Source organism: Aethalodelphis obliquidens, unplaced genomic scaffold (genome assembly GCF_003676395.1).
Source record: "Aethalodelphis obliquidens isolate GAN/ISIS:26980383/991018 unplaced genomic scaffold, ASM367639v1 scaffold45, whole genome shotgun sequence".
In the NCBI taxonomy this organism is placed as follows: Eukaryota; Metazoa; Chordata; class Mammalia; order Artiodactyla; family Delphinidae; genus Aethalodelphis; species Aethalodelphis obliquidens.
In genome coordinates, this window is record NW_020837989.1 from 1646128 (window position 1) to 1659191 (window position 13064).

A 13064-nucleotide genomic window follows, 5' to 3' on the forward strand; every position below is an offset into this window, starting at 1 on the left:
CAGGCTTCAGTAGCTGTGGCGTGGGCTCAGTAGTTGTGGCCCGTGGGCTCTAGAGTGCAGGCTTCAGTAGTTGTGGTGCACGGGCTCAGTAGTTGTGGCTTGTGGGCCCTAGAGTGCAGGCTTCAGTAGTTGTGGCATGCAGGCTCAGTAGTTGTGGTTAGTGGGCTCTAGAGCACAGGCTCAGTCATTGTGGCACACAGGCTTAGTTGCTCCGTGGCATGTGGGATCTTCCCGGACCAGGGCTTGAACCCGTGTGCCCTGCATTGGCAGGCGGATTCTTAACCACTGCGCCACCAGGGAAGCCCCGAGGAAACATCTTGTTCTGCTTTGAGAGGAGTTTTGCTTTTTAATTGGTGACGGTATTGGTTTTTCCAGCAGCCTTTCTTTCTTTCTTTTTTTTTTTCCTTTTGTTTTCCTTTCCAAAGACTGGTGTGTGTGTAGGATGGGGGAGTGGTGTGGGGAGCAAAATCCTAAGTGATTTAAAAGCCGCAGCTGCGCAGTCATGGGGGATGCTAATGGCGCTGGCCCCTGCCTAACAGAACTGCCATAGTGGGAGGGTTGCTGGAAGAGAGCTGAGCTTCCCCGGCTCCGGGACATCTTGAGATCCTCTCATACAGTGGTCTCGAACGTTTTTTTTGTGTGTGCTGCAGAATCCTTTGTTCAGATGAAAGCTCCTGGGACCCCGATAGTTAAGCATATAGAAACACAGCTGCTCTAATGGAAAGGTGGGGTGATGCTCCCCCTCGGCCTTGCACTCTCACCAGAGGACTCCTGGTGTGGGGATTTAAAACCCACTGGGTGTGAGTCTGAAAGCTGAAGCGGGGGTGGGGTGAGGATCGGACATCTTCAGTCTCCTGACCTCCAGGGTCACAGCAAACCCCCAAAAGGAAAAGTGTGCGCCCATGGTGCCTCCAGAACTGTGCTGTGCATAGAGCCATCTTCCTGTTCTAGAGGGAGGGTCTCCAGCAGCGCCCCATAGGTGCTGCCCACAGGCCATGATTCATGCAGCTCAGTGGATGGTGGATAGGGAATGTGCTCACTACTCAGGTCCTGGGCAGGGGTGGGTGGGGAAGTAATAGGCCAGGCTGGGCTCACAGGCTCACAAATCCCTGCCCCCCTCACCACCTCCTCCCCCACTCCCTCTCCAAGTGGCCTCTCATCCTCCGCGGGCAGAAATGTATTCCTGACAATTAATTAATCTGAGAGGACGGCAGACAGGGAAGAGGAGGGCGCCTTATCTGTGATTTATAACCTGGTGTTGAGACAGGCCAGGCTTCGCCTCTGGGCTCTGGACTTAGCACAGGGAGCAGAGACGTGGATGGGGTTGCTGCCTGGAGAGAGGGTTTTCAGCAGTAAAAATGACCATGCAGCTCCCTGGGCCTAGGTGGGAGCACCTGGGGGTGGTTCGCAGTTTATTCATTCCTTAGGTGAAATGAGAGATCCAGGTGGGGGAAGAGCAAGATGGGATTTGGAGGAGGAGACAGGGCAGCTGTGAGAACAGGTATGCCAAGGACTTTTCAAGATACAGACAGAATGTGGGGCAGCTGGGAAAGACCAGGTGATGCACCGTGTTTTAAGGCCTGTGTCAGCCCAGAAAGTGTAAGTGGGAGATACTCTTTTCTTTACATCAGAGGTCTGTAAGCTATAGCCCATGGTCAGATCCAGCCCACTCTGGGTTTTTATAAATAAAGTTTTACTGGAACGTATCCATGCCTACCGCTGCATGTGTTGTCCATGGCTGCATTTGAGCTACGATGGCAGAGTTGAGTAGTTGTGGTAGAGACTTTATGGCTGCAAAGCCTAAAATATTTACAGTCTGGCCATTTGCAGAAAGTTTGCTGACTCTTGCCTGAGGCTCTTCAGGATAGCATGGTACATTCCTTAAAACTATGGTGGTATTATCGGGCAGCTGTTTGAAGATAGGATTAATATATCTGAAAGACAATGAAGTCTGACTCTGATGTTCTAATAAATACTCCCTAAATGCTGCAGCACTTTCTGTGCCTGTGGGACGAGTTTAGAAATGGGATGACTGAGTAAAGAGAAACTTCAGGATTAACACCTTGGAAAGGTCTAAGTCCCAGGATCTTACATTGAATTTAACTCCGTAGAAAGCAATGGTGAAAGTGAGACAATTGCAGTTCTGATGAGTCACGGTTCCCAGGAGGCCCAGGAAGGTCCAGAAGCAGTGGGAGAATAGGAAACGGTGCGTTTCTCCCCCTATCGTGGCTGAGACACACCCCCATCTGGACAAATATCCCAGGGTGTTTTATTTGGCTGTTCTTTTCATTTCTTTCTTGTATATTCTTGTGGGATGCAGTGGAGGAAGGACGTGAAGGTTTGGACTGAAGTAACATATATCGTGTGTACACAAGGTAAATCAGATAGGTACCCAGGTTCTGTGTAACAGTGGCAGCATATAGGACGTACCCATCATTTTCAAATTTAGGTTTCAGTTGTAGCAAGTTTTATCTTTATGCTGTGAAGCTTTCCTTCATCATTGCAGCTGAAAGTGATCTACCCTTTTTTTTTTTTTTTTTTTTTGCGGTACGCGGGCCTCTCACTGTTGTGGCCTCTCCCGTTGCGGAGCACAGGCTCCGGACGCGCAGGCTCAGCGGCCATGGGTCATGGGCCCAGCCGCTCCACAGCACCTGGGATCTTCCCGGACCGGGACACGACCCCGTGTCCCCTGCATCGGCAGGCGGACTCTCAACCACTGCGCCACCAGGGAAGCCCGTGATCTACCCTTTGAAGCAGGCGTGATTAAGTGAGGCTACCTACAGAAATGTGCCCCTCCTGCTGCCCAGGGCAGATATTTCTGACGGAGCACAGCACTTTTTGCTGCCGAGCCCCTTGCAGTCTTAGAATTCTTCTCACGGTGGAAGGCATTGCTAGTTGATCTGAGTAGCGTGCCTAGATGAAGCCTATTTCCGAAGGTTTTATGATCCTCATTGCCAGCACTCATTTTGTGTCATTCACACAGCCTCCTGTTGCAGTTATTTCTGTGCAGGTTTTCTCAGCCCGTTTCTATTTCATACTCCTTAAATATAGCATCTGCCATTGTTGTTGTTTCTGGTCCGCTCTGTGTTTTAACTGAAGCTCCTTCAAGGCTAGGACCAGGACCACACACTTTGTATCCTACCCAGCACCAAGTGCAGTGTCTTGCACACTGCAGTTGTTCAGCAACAATTTGACCGTGTTGACTGATCACGTGCACGGAGGCCCTGTGAGATCCCTGTGATGGCGGCTCCATGCTGGGGTGATGACGGTGGCAAGGATTGGATTGGTCCCTCTTCTAAGCCCCAGTGGAAGTTTGCAGGAGGCCTTGTAATTAGGAGGACAGGAGAACAAGGTTGACTTCACAGGCTGGAGGAAGACAGTTCAGTTCACTGCACAACTGTTAACATGCCTACCGTGTGCCTGGAACTGAGCTAGTAGTTGGAGGTACCAAGATGGATGTGACCCAGGTTCTGCCCTCCCAAGCTGACACTATGTGTCAGGGAGATCGTCGTCATAGAAGATGGAAGAAAATGAAAATGAATTCAAAGACCAGTAATGGGGCACACGAGGGGTCCTGGGAAGGGTGCTGGGGTCTCACCTAGTTCTGCTTGCCCCATTTAGTTTCAGAAGAATCGACGAGACCAGGACGCCACCAAACACAAGCTCATGGAGATCGCCAATTATGTTGATAAGGTGAGACCAGGTGTGTCCTTGTGGGAAAGGTGCCAGCACCTTAGAGGAGCTGCAGGACAGGAGATCACACCTGACTTGCCTCTTGCTCGACTGGCCGCCCCACCAGCTTCTGGGAGGCAGTAGCGATGCAGCTGAAGCTCAGTGGTCACGACAAGACTGTCAACTGCATGGACCTAGCCAAGTAACTTGTCTTGTTTGGGTTGCTGTTTTGTTTTGTTTTTTAATTTACAAAATGAGGGGTTGATTTAAATCAATAGCTTTGGATTGTTTTTCTGATGGAATCCTTTTTCCAATGTCTAATATAGAAGTCCGATGACAACAGACTCCTCTAAGCTGAAGCAGGGGTGAGGACCCAGAGTGCTGTCCTCTGACTCCCTTCCCCTCATCCCTGCCTTAAAAGTTGAGGAGTGGGTTGTTTGGGGTCAATCTGTATAATCTCTGTCTGTAAAACAGTTCTAAAATCATTTGGTTTTGTCTCTTAGAAAAGCCATGCAGTTGGTTAACTTTCCTAGGTCAGGCTCTTTTAAACAAGCTCTTAGGAAATACCCAGATTCTTGAATTTTACTAGAATAGGCTGGTCTGGGACTTGGAAATACTTTGTTTATATGAAAGAGTGCAAAATGCAGAAGAGGTAACCTAGAATGACAGTGGCCTCTTGATAGGCGAGTGGTAAATAGTTTTAAAAAGTAGATTTTAATGTTTGGGATCACAGGTCTCTGAGAATCTGATCACATTTATTGTACAGTTTCAGGGCACTCACGAAACTTCTGAACCTTAACCCTGGGCCTGCTAGGGATTCCTGGATCCCAGGTCTCAAGGGGGAATATATATATATATATATATATATATTTTAAAAAAATATTAGAGGATAAGGAAGAGAACAAATATTTTTAGGGATTTACAAGCAAATTTGGTAGTGTACTGAAGTCATTGGATGGGCAGGTCTATGCCCTGTGTTTTTGCCGTAGATGACTCTGGAAACGCTGGTCAGTGTTTGGTGCCTGGTGAAAGTCAAACACTGGCATTTCCTGGAAGGAAGGACTCCAGGGACACAGTCCAGTCCTCTCTCTAGCCTTCAGTTCACTCAGCAATAACATCTAAATGATCCCACAACCCAAACACTCAGCATCTGGGAAAACAAGAAAAGCTTGTTTCCCTGGGGGTAGACCATGTTATCCCCCATGTGACATCTATTGTTCTGGAGATGCTGCAGGTGGGAGACTTGGCTGGGTCTCCACTATGTAGATTCTGCAGCTGGTCTGGGTGATCGAACCAGTGGTGCTGGTGAAAAGTGGAAGGAGAAGAGAGGCGTTAGCAAACCACATCCTTGCTGGAAGGCCCCCAGCCTTGCCAGCTGGTCTGCTCTGTGAAGCAGTCTCGGTTATCTCATCTGCAGCTGAGGTTAGTCACTCCCGGCTGGGGTTAGGGAAGGCAAACTCACTTCTCTGAGGCTTGCTGACCCACCTACTTGAACTGAACTATTATGGAACTAAAACTGGAATGCACTGCACTAATCAGCTGAATCATGAACCCAATCAAAAATGTTTTTCCTTAACTGTGAAAAAAGCCAAGTTTAAGTCCTCAAAAAGCTCCCTAGTGAAGCAAGTTCAACTTGAAATCCAAACCCTTTATTTTCTGTAATGATTGACCTAGCATAAAACAGGAAAATCAAAATTTCCATTGAAATCAACTGATACTCTGCTGAATCTGGAGCCCATTTACATCACAGTTTCTTGGGGGCAAGTTGATTCTCTGGATGTGTAAATATGGTAGCACTTCAGCAGTGTAGTGTCGTCATGATTAGACTCTGAGGTCTAGTAATCCGGGCCTTAACCCTGGCTCTGCCAGCTTCCTGCTGAGACTTTAGCAAGTTACTGAACTTCTCTAGGCCTCAGTGCTTAATACATAGAAAGCACTTGATAAGCATTGGTGCTATGATTGTTATAATTACCTTGGGGCAGTACCTGTCACTTTCGGATTAAGATGGCATCTCCTGCTCACATGACCTAGGTTTACCTGCAATTTTTTTTTTTTTAAGTTGCTGTCTCAGTATTCTCTAGGATAGGCCAGTCAAAGAATTCCTTGTACCTACGCCTTCCAGTACTTCGCTTTAAGGAAAACCCTCTTCTTGCTTGCTATGTGTGTGTGAGAGGAAATATACTGTGTCATGAAAGTTAGGCGTAGCTCTAGCCTTAAGGAGCCCAAGGATCAAGGCTCGTGTATAGAATTTCAGGATCTCTGGGTTGGACAAAATCCTGAAGATTATCTGGGACCTTTGCAACCTAAAGCTTGCAACCTGCTTATGGCATCCTTCACAAAACCCAAAAACCCCCAGTGATGGGGAAGGACATTTTCAAAGTAAGCACATCTATCTACCTGTATTTCATTTACACCCATTTACTTCCAAAATGAGTCGGAGACGTCTTCCAATAAATCCATTAATATATCCGCACAATGGACTACTAGTCAGCAATAAAAAGGACTGGCAGCCTGATACAGGCTACAAGATGGATGAATCTCAGAAACATGCTAAATGAAAGAAATAACAAAAGACTACATATTGTATAATTTCATTTATAGAATATGTCTGGAAAAGGCAAATCTGTGGAGACAGAAAGTGGATTAGTGATTGCCCAGGTCTGGGGGTGAAAATGGGCAATGATGGTAAGTGGACATAAGGGATCTTGGTGTGATGAAAATAGTCTAACGTTGGATTATGGTGATCACTTTACAACTTGGTAAGTTTACTAAAAAATATTGAGCTGTACACCTAAAATGGGTGGATTCTGTGATATGTAAATTATACCTCAATAAAGTTGTTTTGAAAATGCATATACAAGAGAACTTTTTAGACATGTATAAAAATGATAAGGGCCGTAAAGGAATTGGGAGGGATAATTGTACCAGACACCTGGGCCAAAGGTCCTTATTATAGATGACAGTGTGGCTTAGCTCACTTTGAAAGCTTTTTTCCTGTTTGAAATGAAATGTCTTCCTGTCTTTTTTACCTATAGACTGAGCCCCGCTTTAGACTTATGTGCAAAAATGCTGATCCTTTCTCCACATGAGAACCCTGTGCATGTCTGAAAACAACTCTGTGTCCTATCTCAGTCTTCATTTCTCTAAGCTAAGTCACGCCAGCTCTGCCACCAGGGACAGAGCCTCTCTTAGGATGTCGTGCCTGTCTCAGGATGTCCCCCTTCTGAGAAGGTGAAGAGCAACACGTGTTCCCTCTTCCCCTTGGAGGCATGTATACAAGGGAAATCTGGAATCTGTGCTCTGAGCGCTTGGGCTAGGAAGGGGCTCATAACCTCAAGTGGTGTTGACAGATGATGCTGTGACTCTCTTCTCTGTGTGTTTTCAGTTTTACCGATCCTTGAATATCCGGATTGCCCTCGTGGGCTTGGAAGTGTGGACTCATGGAAATATGTGTGAAGTTTCGGAGAACCCGTACTCTACCCTCTGGTCCTTTCTTAGCTGGAGGCGCAAGCTGCTCGCCTGGAAGAACCATGACAATGCACAGTTAATCACGTAAATAGCCTTTTCCGTATGTGTTGCCTTGGCCTTGGCTGCAAAGCCCCTGCCTGCAGTGCGTGTGCTGTTTGCCCTTTTCTCCCCAGTGCTGAAGGTTGGCTGGACTAAGCCATCCTTACTCTCCAGTCCAGGTGACGAAGTGTTCCTCAGGCGTGTGCTCCATACCCGGTATATGCAGGAAAATATTAAAAAGCCTGAGTCATAGCAATCCCAAGAAGTGTTTACAGCCCAAGACAATTAGCCTTAGACATATTTAGTTGAGTCTCTGAAACAACTGGGTGTGTATTTGGGAAGTGAGTGACTGTTGGTCATGGCTGCTTTGAAATAGACTTTCTAAGGGGCTCACCTTGATCTTCGTGGCGCTTTGTTCTAGAACAGGTGTTAATCGCCCAAAGCAGGCACAGGAGAGGGGCCTCCTCTGCTTGTCGTTCACGTCATTCCCAGGGGCTCAGGGTCGACTGCGAGACAGTCAAGTGGCAGGTGGTGCAGGAATAGTGTGTTTGGGGGGAGGGAGACGTGGGGGGAGAGGGCGGATGTGTTGGAGTTTGTTCAATCCCCAGAGAGAAAAGAGCAGAAACTGATGGGGGTCACGGTGGCCCGTGACAGTCCCCCGTGGTGATTATCTAGTATTTATTAGTGTTGACTTCCAAAGGTATTCTCAGGAAGTTACAACAAAAGGCACATACATAATAAAACCAATTTTTTTTTCCTGTTTCCTAAATATCTCTGAAACAACAATCATTTAAACCTTTGTTTACTCTTTAAAAGAGACCGGGGAAATATCCGTACAACAAACCCAAGTGCTTACTTCATGATAGCACATTTACCTAGGAAGAGTCTTTGGTTACCAAAACTTTGGCCTGATCTTTGAAAGCCTGGAGTTCTGCTTTGGGCAAGACCTTGAATCCAATTTCCAGTAGGACTTCCTCGGAGCCCTGTGTGAGTTTATCAGATAACCAGTAGGGCGTCATAGAGCTTTGCATGTTTTTTTTGTTTGTTTGTTTGTTTTGTTTTTGCGGTACACGGGCCCTTCACTGTTGTGGCCTCTCCCGGGGCGCGAAGGCTCAGCGGCTGTGGCTCACGGGCCCAGCCGCTCCGCAGCAATGTGGGATCCTCCCGGACCAGGGCACGAACCCGTGTCCCCTGCATCGGCAGGCGGACTCTCAACCACTGCGCCACCAGGGAAGCCCTGCATGTATTTTTTTTGCAGTGTTTCTCTGAAGATAAGTGTGCCTTGAATTCAACAAGCATGTATTAAGCACCCACTACGTGTCTGATTCTTTGCTAAGTTCTAATGACCCCAAAATACATGAGATAGCCTTGACTCTCTAAGATATCATGGTCTAAGTAAGAAGACAAACACAGAGATATAAAAGCATGATGTAATGAACTTCCATGTAGATGCTTTAAATAAATTTCATGTTTGTGGTGTGCACGAAAACACTGGTATTTTATTCATTCCCTTGCCCCTGCCCTGGATGCGTACAGCTGAGAAAAGCATGTGTTAAACTGGGGGAATGTAGCTGGCTGTTGGCAGGTTAGGAGCACAGTTGCAAAACAAAGGCAGAAACAGTTCATCCTTGCACCCAGCTGCACTTTGTGAGGCTCCTGATGGGACACATCTGTTTCCTTGGCCCCAGAGTGATGCAGGAATGAAGCATCAGCCCCCACAGCTGCTGCCCTGACCCCCCCCCTCCCCATACACATACCACAGAGCCAGGGATGTGGCAGGGCACCCTGGCAGCTGGCGGAAGTGGGCATGATTCACTTCAGCCTCAGAACCTGTGCCACCCTTCCCTCATCCCCACCCTCTGACCTTTTCCTCTGCGGCAGGAATGGGATGCAGCTTTGCAAGCCCTGCCCATTTCCTTCCAGGGAATGGGGCTACGGGCATATTGTGGGAAGAAGTGAACTTTTGCTCTCTCTTCTGTTTCTCTGGAGCAGTGAGAGAGTAGGTGAGAGGAAGTGAGAGGGGTGGTGACCTGGAAGTTGTCCAGCTGGCCTAGAGTAGTGGGATCTGTCCCCTTGGGAATGATCTGGGAATGTCAGCAGGGCCAGGGAATGCCGTGATGGCCGCCCACTCCTGGGCACATGGAAACAGCCCTCTCGGTCCCCACTCCAGTCACCCTCTCTCCTTCCCTCCTGCAGGGGCATGTCTTTCCACGGCACCACCATCGGCCTGGCCCCCCTCATGGCCATGTGCTCTGTGTACCAGTCTGGAGGGGTCAACATGGTGAGTCTCAGCCAATATATTGATGCTGCAGAAGGCGGAGAACTGCCCCACGAGACAGGAGGTCATCTTATAAAGAATAATTTTGTATTAATTGTTGCAGGAAAAAAGAGATTGAACATAAAGAAGGGCCGTTGTTTAAAATGAAGGCATTAAGTTCTAAGAGGTGGAGGTACTCAGGGATGAATTTTCATTTATTGTAATTTATTCCCAATTTTCAAGCTCAGGAGACACCTTGAAGCAATTACGTTAATCATACATCACTAGATGTCTTATATGTTCCAGACCAGGGGTTGAGAAATTGTAAGATACAGAGATGAAATGCTTTTTTTTTTTATCTGAAGTCTCGTGTTGTTCTGTATATCTTTATGGAGCAAGAGCCTGTCTCAGAGTCACAGGAAATTATTGCCCTCTTTTGAAGTGCTCTCTGACTTTGTGGGAGTGTTTGGACTACTCATGTCTGACCTGTGAAGTAGACAGCAAGGAGGCTGCTGTCCATTTATTTGTCCACCCCTCCATCCACCTGTATTTATTGACAGATGCAGCAGGGTAGTTAAGAGCACGGGCTTTAGTCACCGAGCCTGTACGCACAGCAATTGTACAATCAGTGGAGGACTGTGAGGCTTGGCTAAAGGAGAGGCAGGGCTGTAGTGGGGAGATGTCCTTGACCTGAACTGTCTCCCTGAGCAGGACCACTCTGAGAATGCCATTGGCGTGGCTGCCACCATGGCCCACGAGATGGGCCACAACTTCGGCATGAGCCATGATTCTGCGGATTGCTGCTCCGCCAGCGCGGCGGATGGTGGGTGCATCATGGCAGCCGCCACCGGGTGAGTCAAGCAGGAAGGTGAGGACGGGGAGGACGGCAGAGCACGAGAGGCCAGTGTGGCCCCCGTGTTGCTCCCGGCCCAGGGAGCCTCTGTTATACTAACGGGGGCATTGAAGAAAAAGGGGGTTTTGACAACAAAAGCATTGGAAGAAGACCAAGAAAACAATTGTATGGAAGGAGCACAGGTTTCTAGCAGGAAGTCTGGTGTGGTGTAACCTTAGATATACTTAGTTTCTGTCTTGGGGTTCTTTAGCTATAAAATTGGCATAACCACGTGTGTCTTTTCCACTTCATGAATTTTTGCTGAGAACCCATTTATAACAGCCACAGTCCTTAATCCCTCCATGTGAATGAAGTGTGATCAGTGCTGTTATGCCTTGGGCCAGATTGAACGTGCTGAGGTGGCCTCCAGAACGAGGAAAGGGAAGGGGAGCATCCACACCCCCCCCCAGTGACTCCTCAGGGAATTTACAGGCTGTGTTTACCACAAGGAATAAGGACAAGGCAGCTCCATCTCCCTGTAGCTGTGAGGGGTCTTTAAACCAGAGCCTTTGAAGAGAATTCTGGAGTTGCTTAAAAGTCAGTGCCTGGACTCAGACAGCAGAGAACACTGGGTTCTTCTGGGACCCTAGTCACTCTTCAGAAGGCACCATGGTGGGAGCTTGTGTTCCTCCCACCCCAAACCATTAGGGTCTGCTTATGCTTCTTAGGGAATGGTGTGTCTCCAAGAGGAGATGCAGGGGCTTCCCTGGTGGCGCTGTGGTTAAGAATTCGCCTGCCAGTGTGGGGGACACGGGTTTGAGCCCTGGTCCGGGAAGATCCCACATGCCGCGGAGCAACTAAGCCCGTGCGCCACAACTACTGAGCCTGCGCTCTAGAGCCCGAGAGCCACAACTACTGAGTCTGTGTGCCACAACTACTGAAGCCCGTGCGCCTAGAGCCTGTGCTCTGCAACAAGAGAAGCCACCGCAGTGAGAAGCCTGCGTACTGCTACGAAGAGTAGCCCCTGCTTGCCGCAACTAGAGAAAGCCTGCACACAGCAGTGAAGATCCAACGCAGCCTAAATACATAAGTAGATTAGATAGATAGATAGATAGATAGATAGATAGATAGATAGATAGGAGATGCAGCTTTCTTGGAGCTCCAGTGTCCATTGCTTTCTCCTCACTTCTCAGAGAAAGTCACACACAAAGGATGATGTTGACATGCAGGGGACGACTCCATGGGTCACTCTCAAATCCCTGTGAGCTCACCATTAAGTCCACCTATTTCTCTCTCAATCTAAAAAGCATATCTGTAGACAAATGGTTGAGAGAGTTATATTTGTTTTTAAGCTGTTCACAAAATTTAGTAGTTTAACAATTATTAGTAACAAGTTCTTTGTGACATTCCTGACAACTGAAGAAAACCCTCCAGTGTTTAACCTTTAGTTGGTTTAGAGAATTGGGATCAGGATAACTCTTCCCTTACAGACCCAAATTGTGGTACTGACCTGCCGCCAGAGAGTGTGCGGCTTTTGACTCTTTTTCCCAATAGCGGGATCCAGGACCTTTTATATTCTTGGGATTAAAGACCACGTGTTTGTGAGTTAGCTGGTTGAGTTTGGAGTGCTGCCTGCATCCTTAGAACAGAGATCAGATCACTGGCCCAACAAAGAAATTAAACCCTTGAACTTGGCCTTTTTTGGCCTGGTCTTCTGTTCTAAGAAAATCTCCATCTAATATCAGCTTCAGGAAGAGTTTGGGTTGGCTAGTATTTTATTCAGCTCTAAGGCTCAAGAGACCTATTGTGACACACTAGTTATCCTTTATTTATTGCAACTCCTTCATGAAAATGGCTGAAATTGTTGCTTCAAATTCTCAAGTAAATCCTCCATGGGGCGTGAGAAAAAAAAGCATTATGGGGTGGTTAATATTTCTTAATTCTTAGAATGTTAATGTACAAGTGATGCTCTAGGCGGGCAGAATATATGTGCATATGGGACTATAGGAGTCTGAGTCCAGCTGGAATCAGCCTCATGGGCGGCAGGATTGATGCTGTTCTGGCTGCTTGATGCTCATACTCCCAGCTAATTCCAACCTTGTTCTTCTCCCAGGCACCCCTTTCCCAGAGTGTTCAATAGATGCAACAGGAAGGAGCTGGACAGGTATCTGCAGTCAGGCGGAGGGATGTGTCTCTCCAACATGCCGGACACCAGGACGCTGTATGGAGGCCAGAGATGTGGAAATGGGTACCTGGAAGATGGGGAAGAGTGTGACTGTGGAGAGGAGGAGGTAAGCTGTTGTGCTGGTGCTAGTGGGAGGGAAAGACTTTGCATTGGCTTCAAATCTCAAGGTTAAAGAGAATGCAAGCGAAAAATTAGTCATAGGCATTTCCTGCACACACGTGGCTATCAAAGACCCCGTCACAAATAAGATGTGGGGGGTAAGCCTTAAATATGGACCATGTCTATGGACTCCCCCGGTTTGAAGTTGACATTGTTTATGTTCAGATTGTGAGTATCAGGTCTACCCAGAAACCACAGTCTTTGCCAGTGAAGCCACAGGTGGCCTCCTTGGCCCTCCAGCTGCACTGAATTTATTCTGAAGGCCATGCAGCCAGATATATGAACTTGAACCTGGGCCTTACGAGGATGCTTAAAGTAACAAGCTCATGCTGTTTGGCCTGGAGAAGAGATGATTGAAAGGAAGGGGATGTAGGAAGTACTGGCAAGTCTGAAAGGGGCTTCTAGGAGGAAGAAGGAGCAGAACTCTTGGTGTACAAGCTCTTTCCTTCCTT

General features: G+C 47.7%; 1 protein-coding gene across 5 annotated transcripts in view; it reads left to right on the forward strand.

Moving 5' to 3' along the window:
- The window catches only part of ADAM19 (ADAM metallopeptidase domain 19), an 89156-nt gene that overhangs the window by 50318 nt on the left and 25774 nt on the right, over positions 1-13064 (forward strand). For all 5 annotated transcript variants that reach the window (XM_027081433.1, XM_027081429.1, XM_027081430.1 and 2 more), the window contains 5 exons: positions 3622-3693; positions 7058-7224; positions 9376-9460; positions 10148-10287; positions 12382-12559. In XM_027081433.1, coding sequence (XP_026937234.1) covers positions 3622-3693; positions 7058-7224; positions 9376-9460; positions 10148-10287; positions 12382-12559 — 642 coding nt within the window. The remainder of the gene's footprint in view (positions 1-3621; positions 3694-7057; positions 7225-9375; positions 9461-10147; positions 10288-12381; positions 12560-13064) is intronic.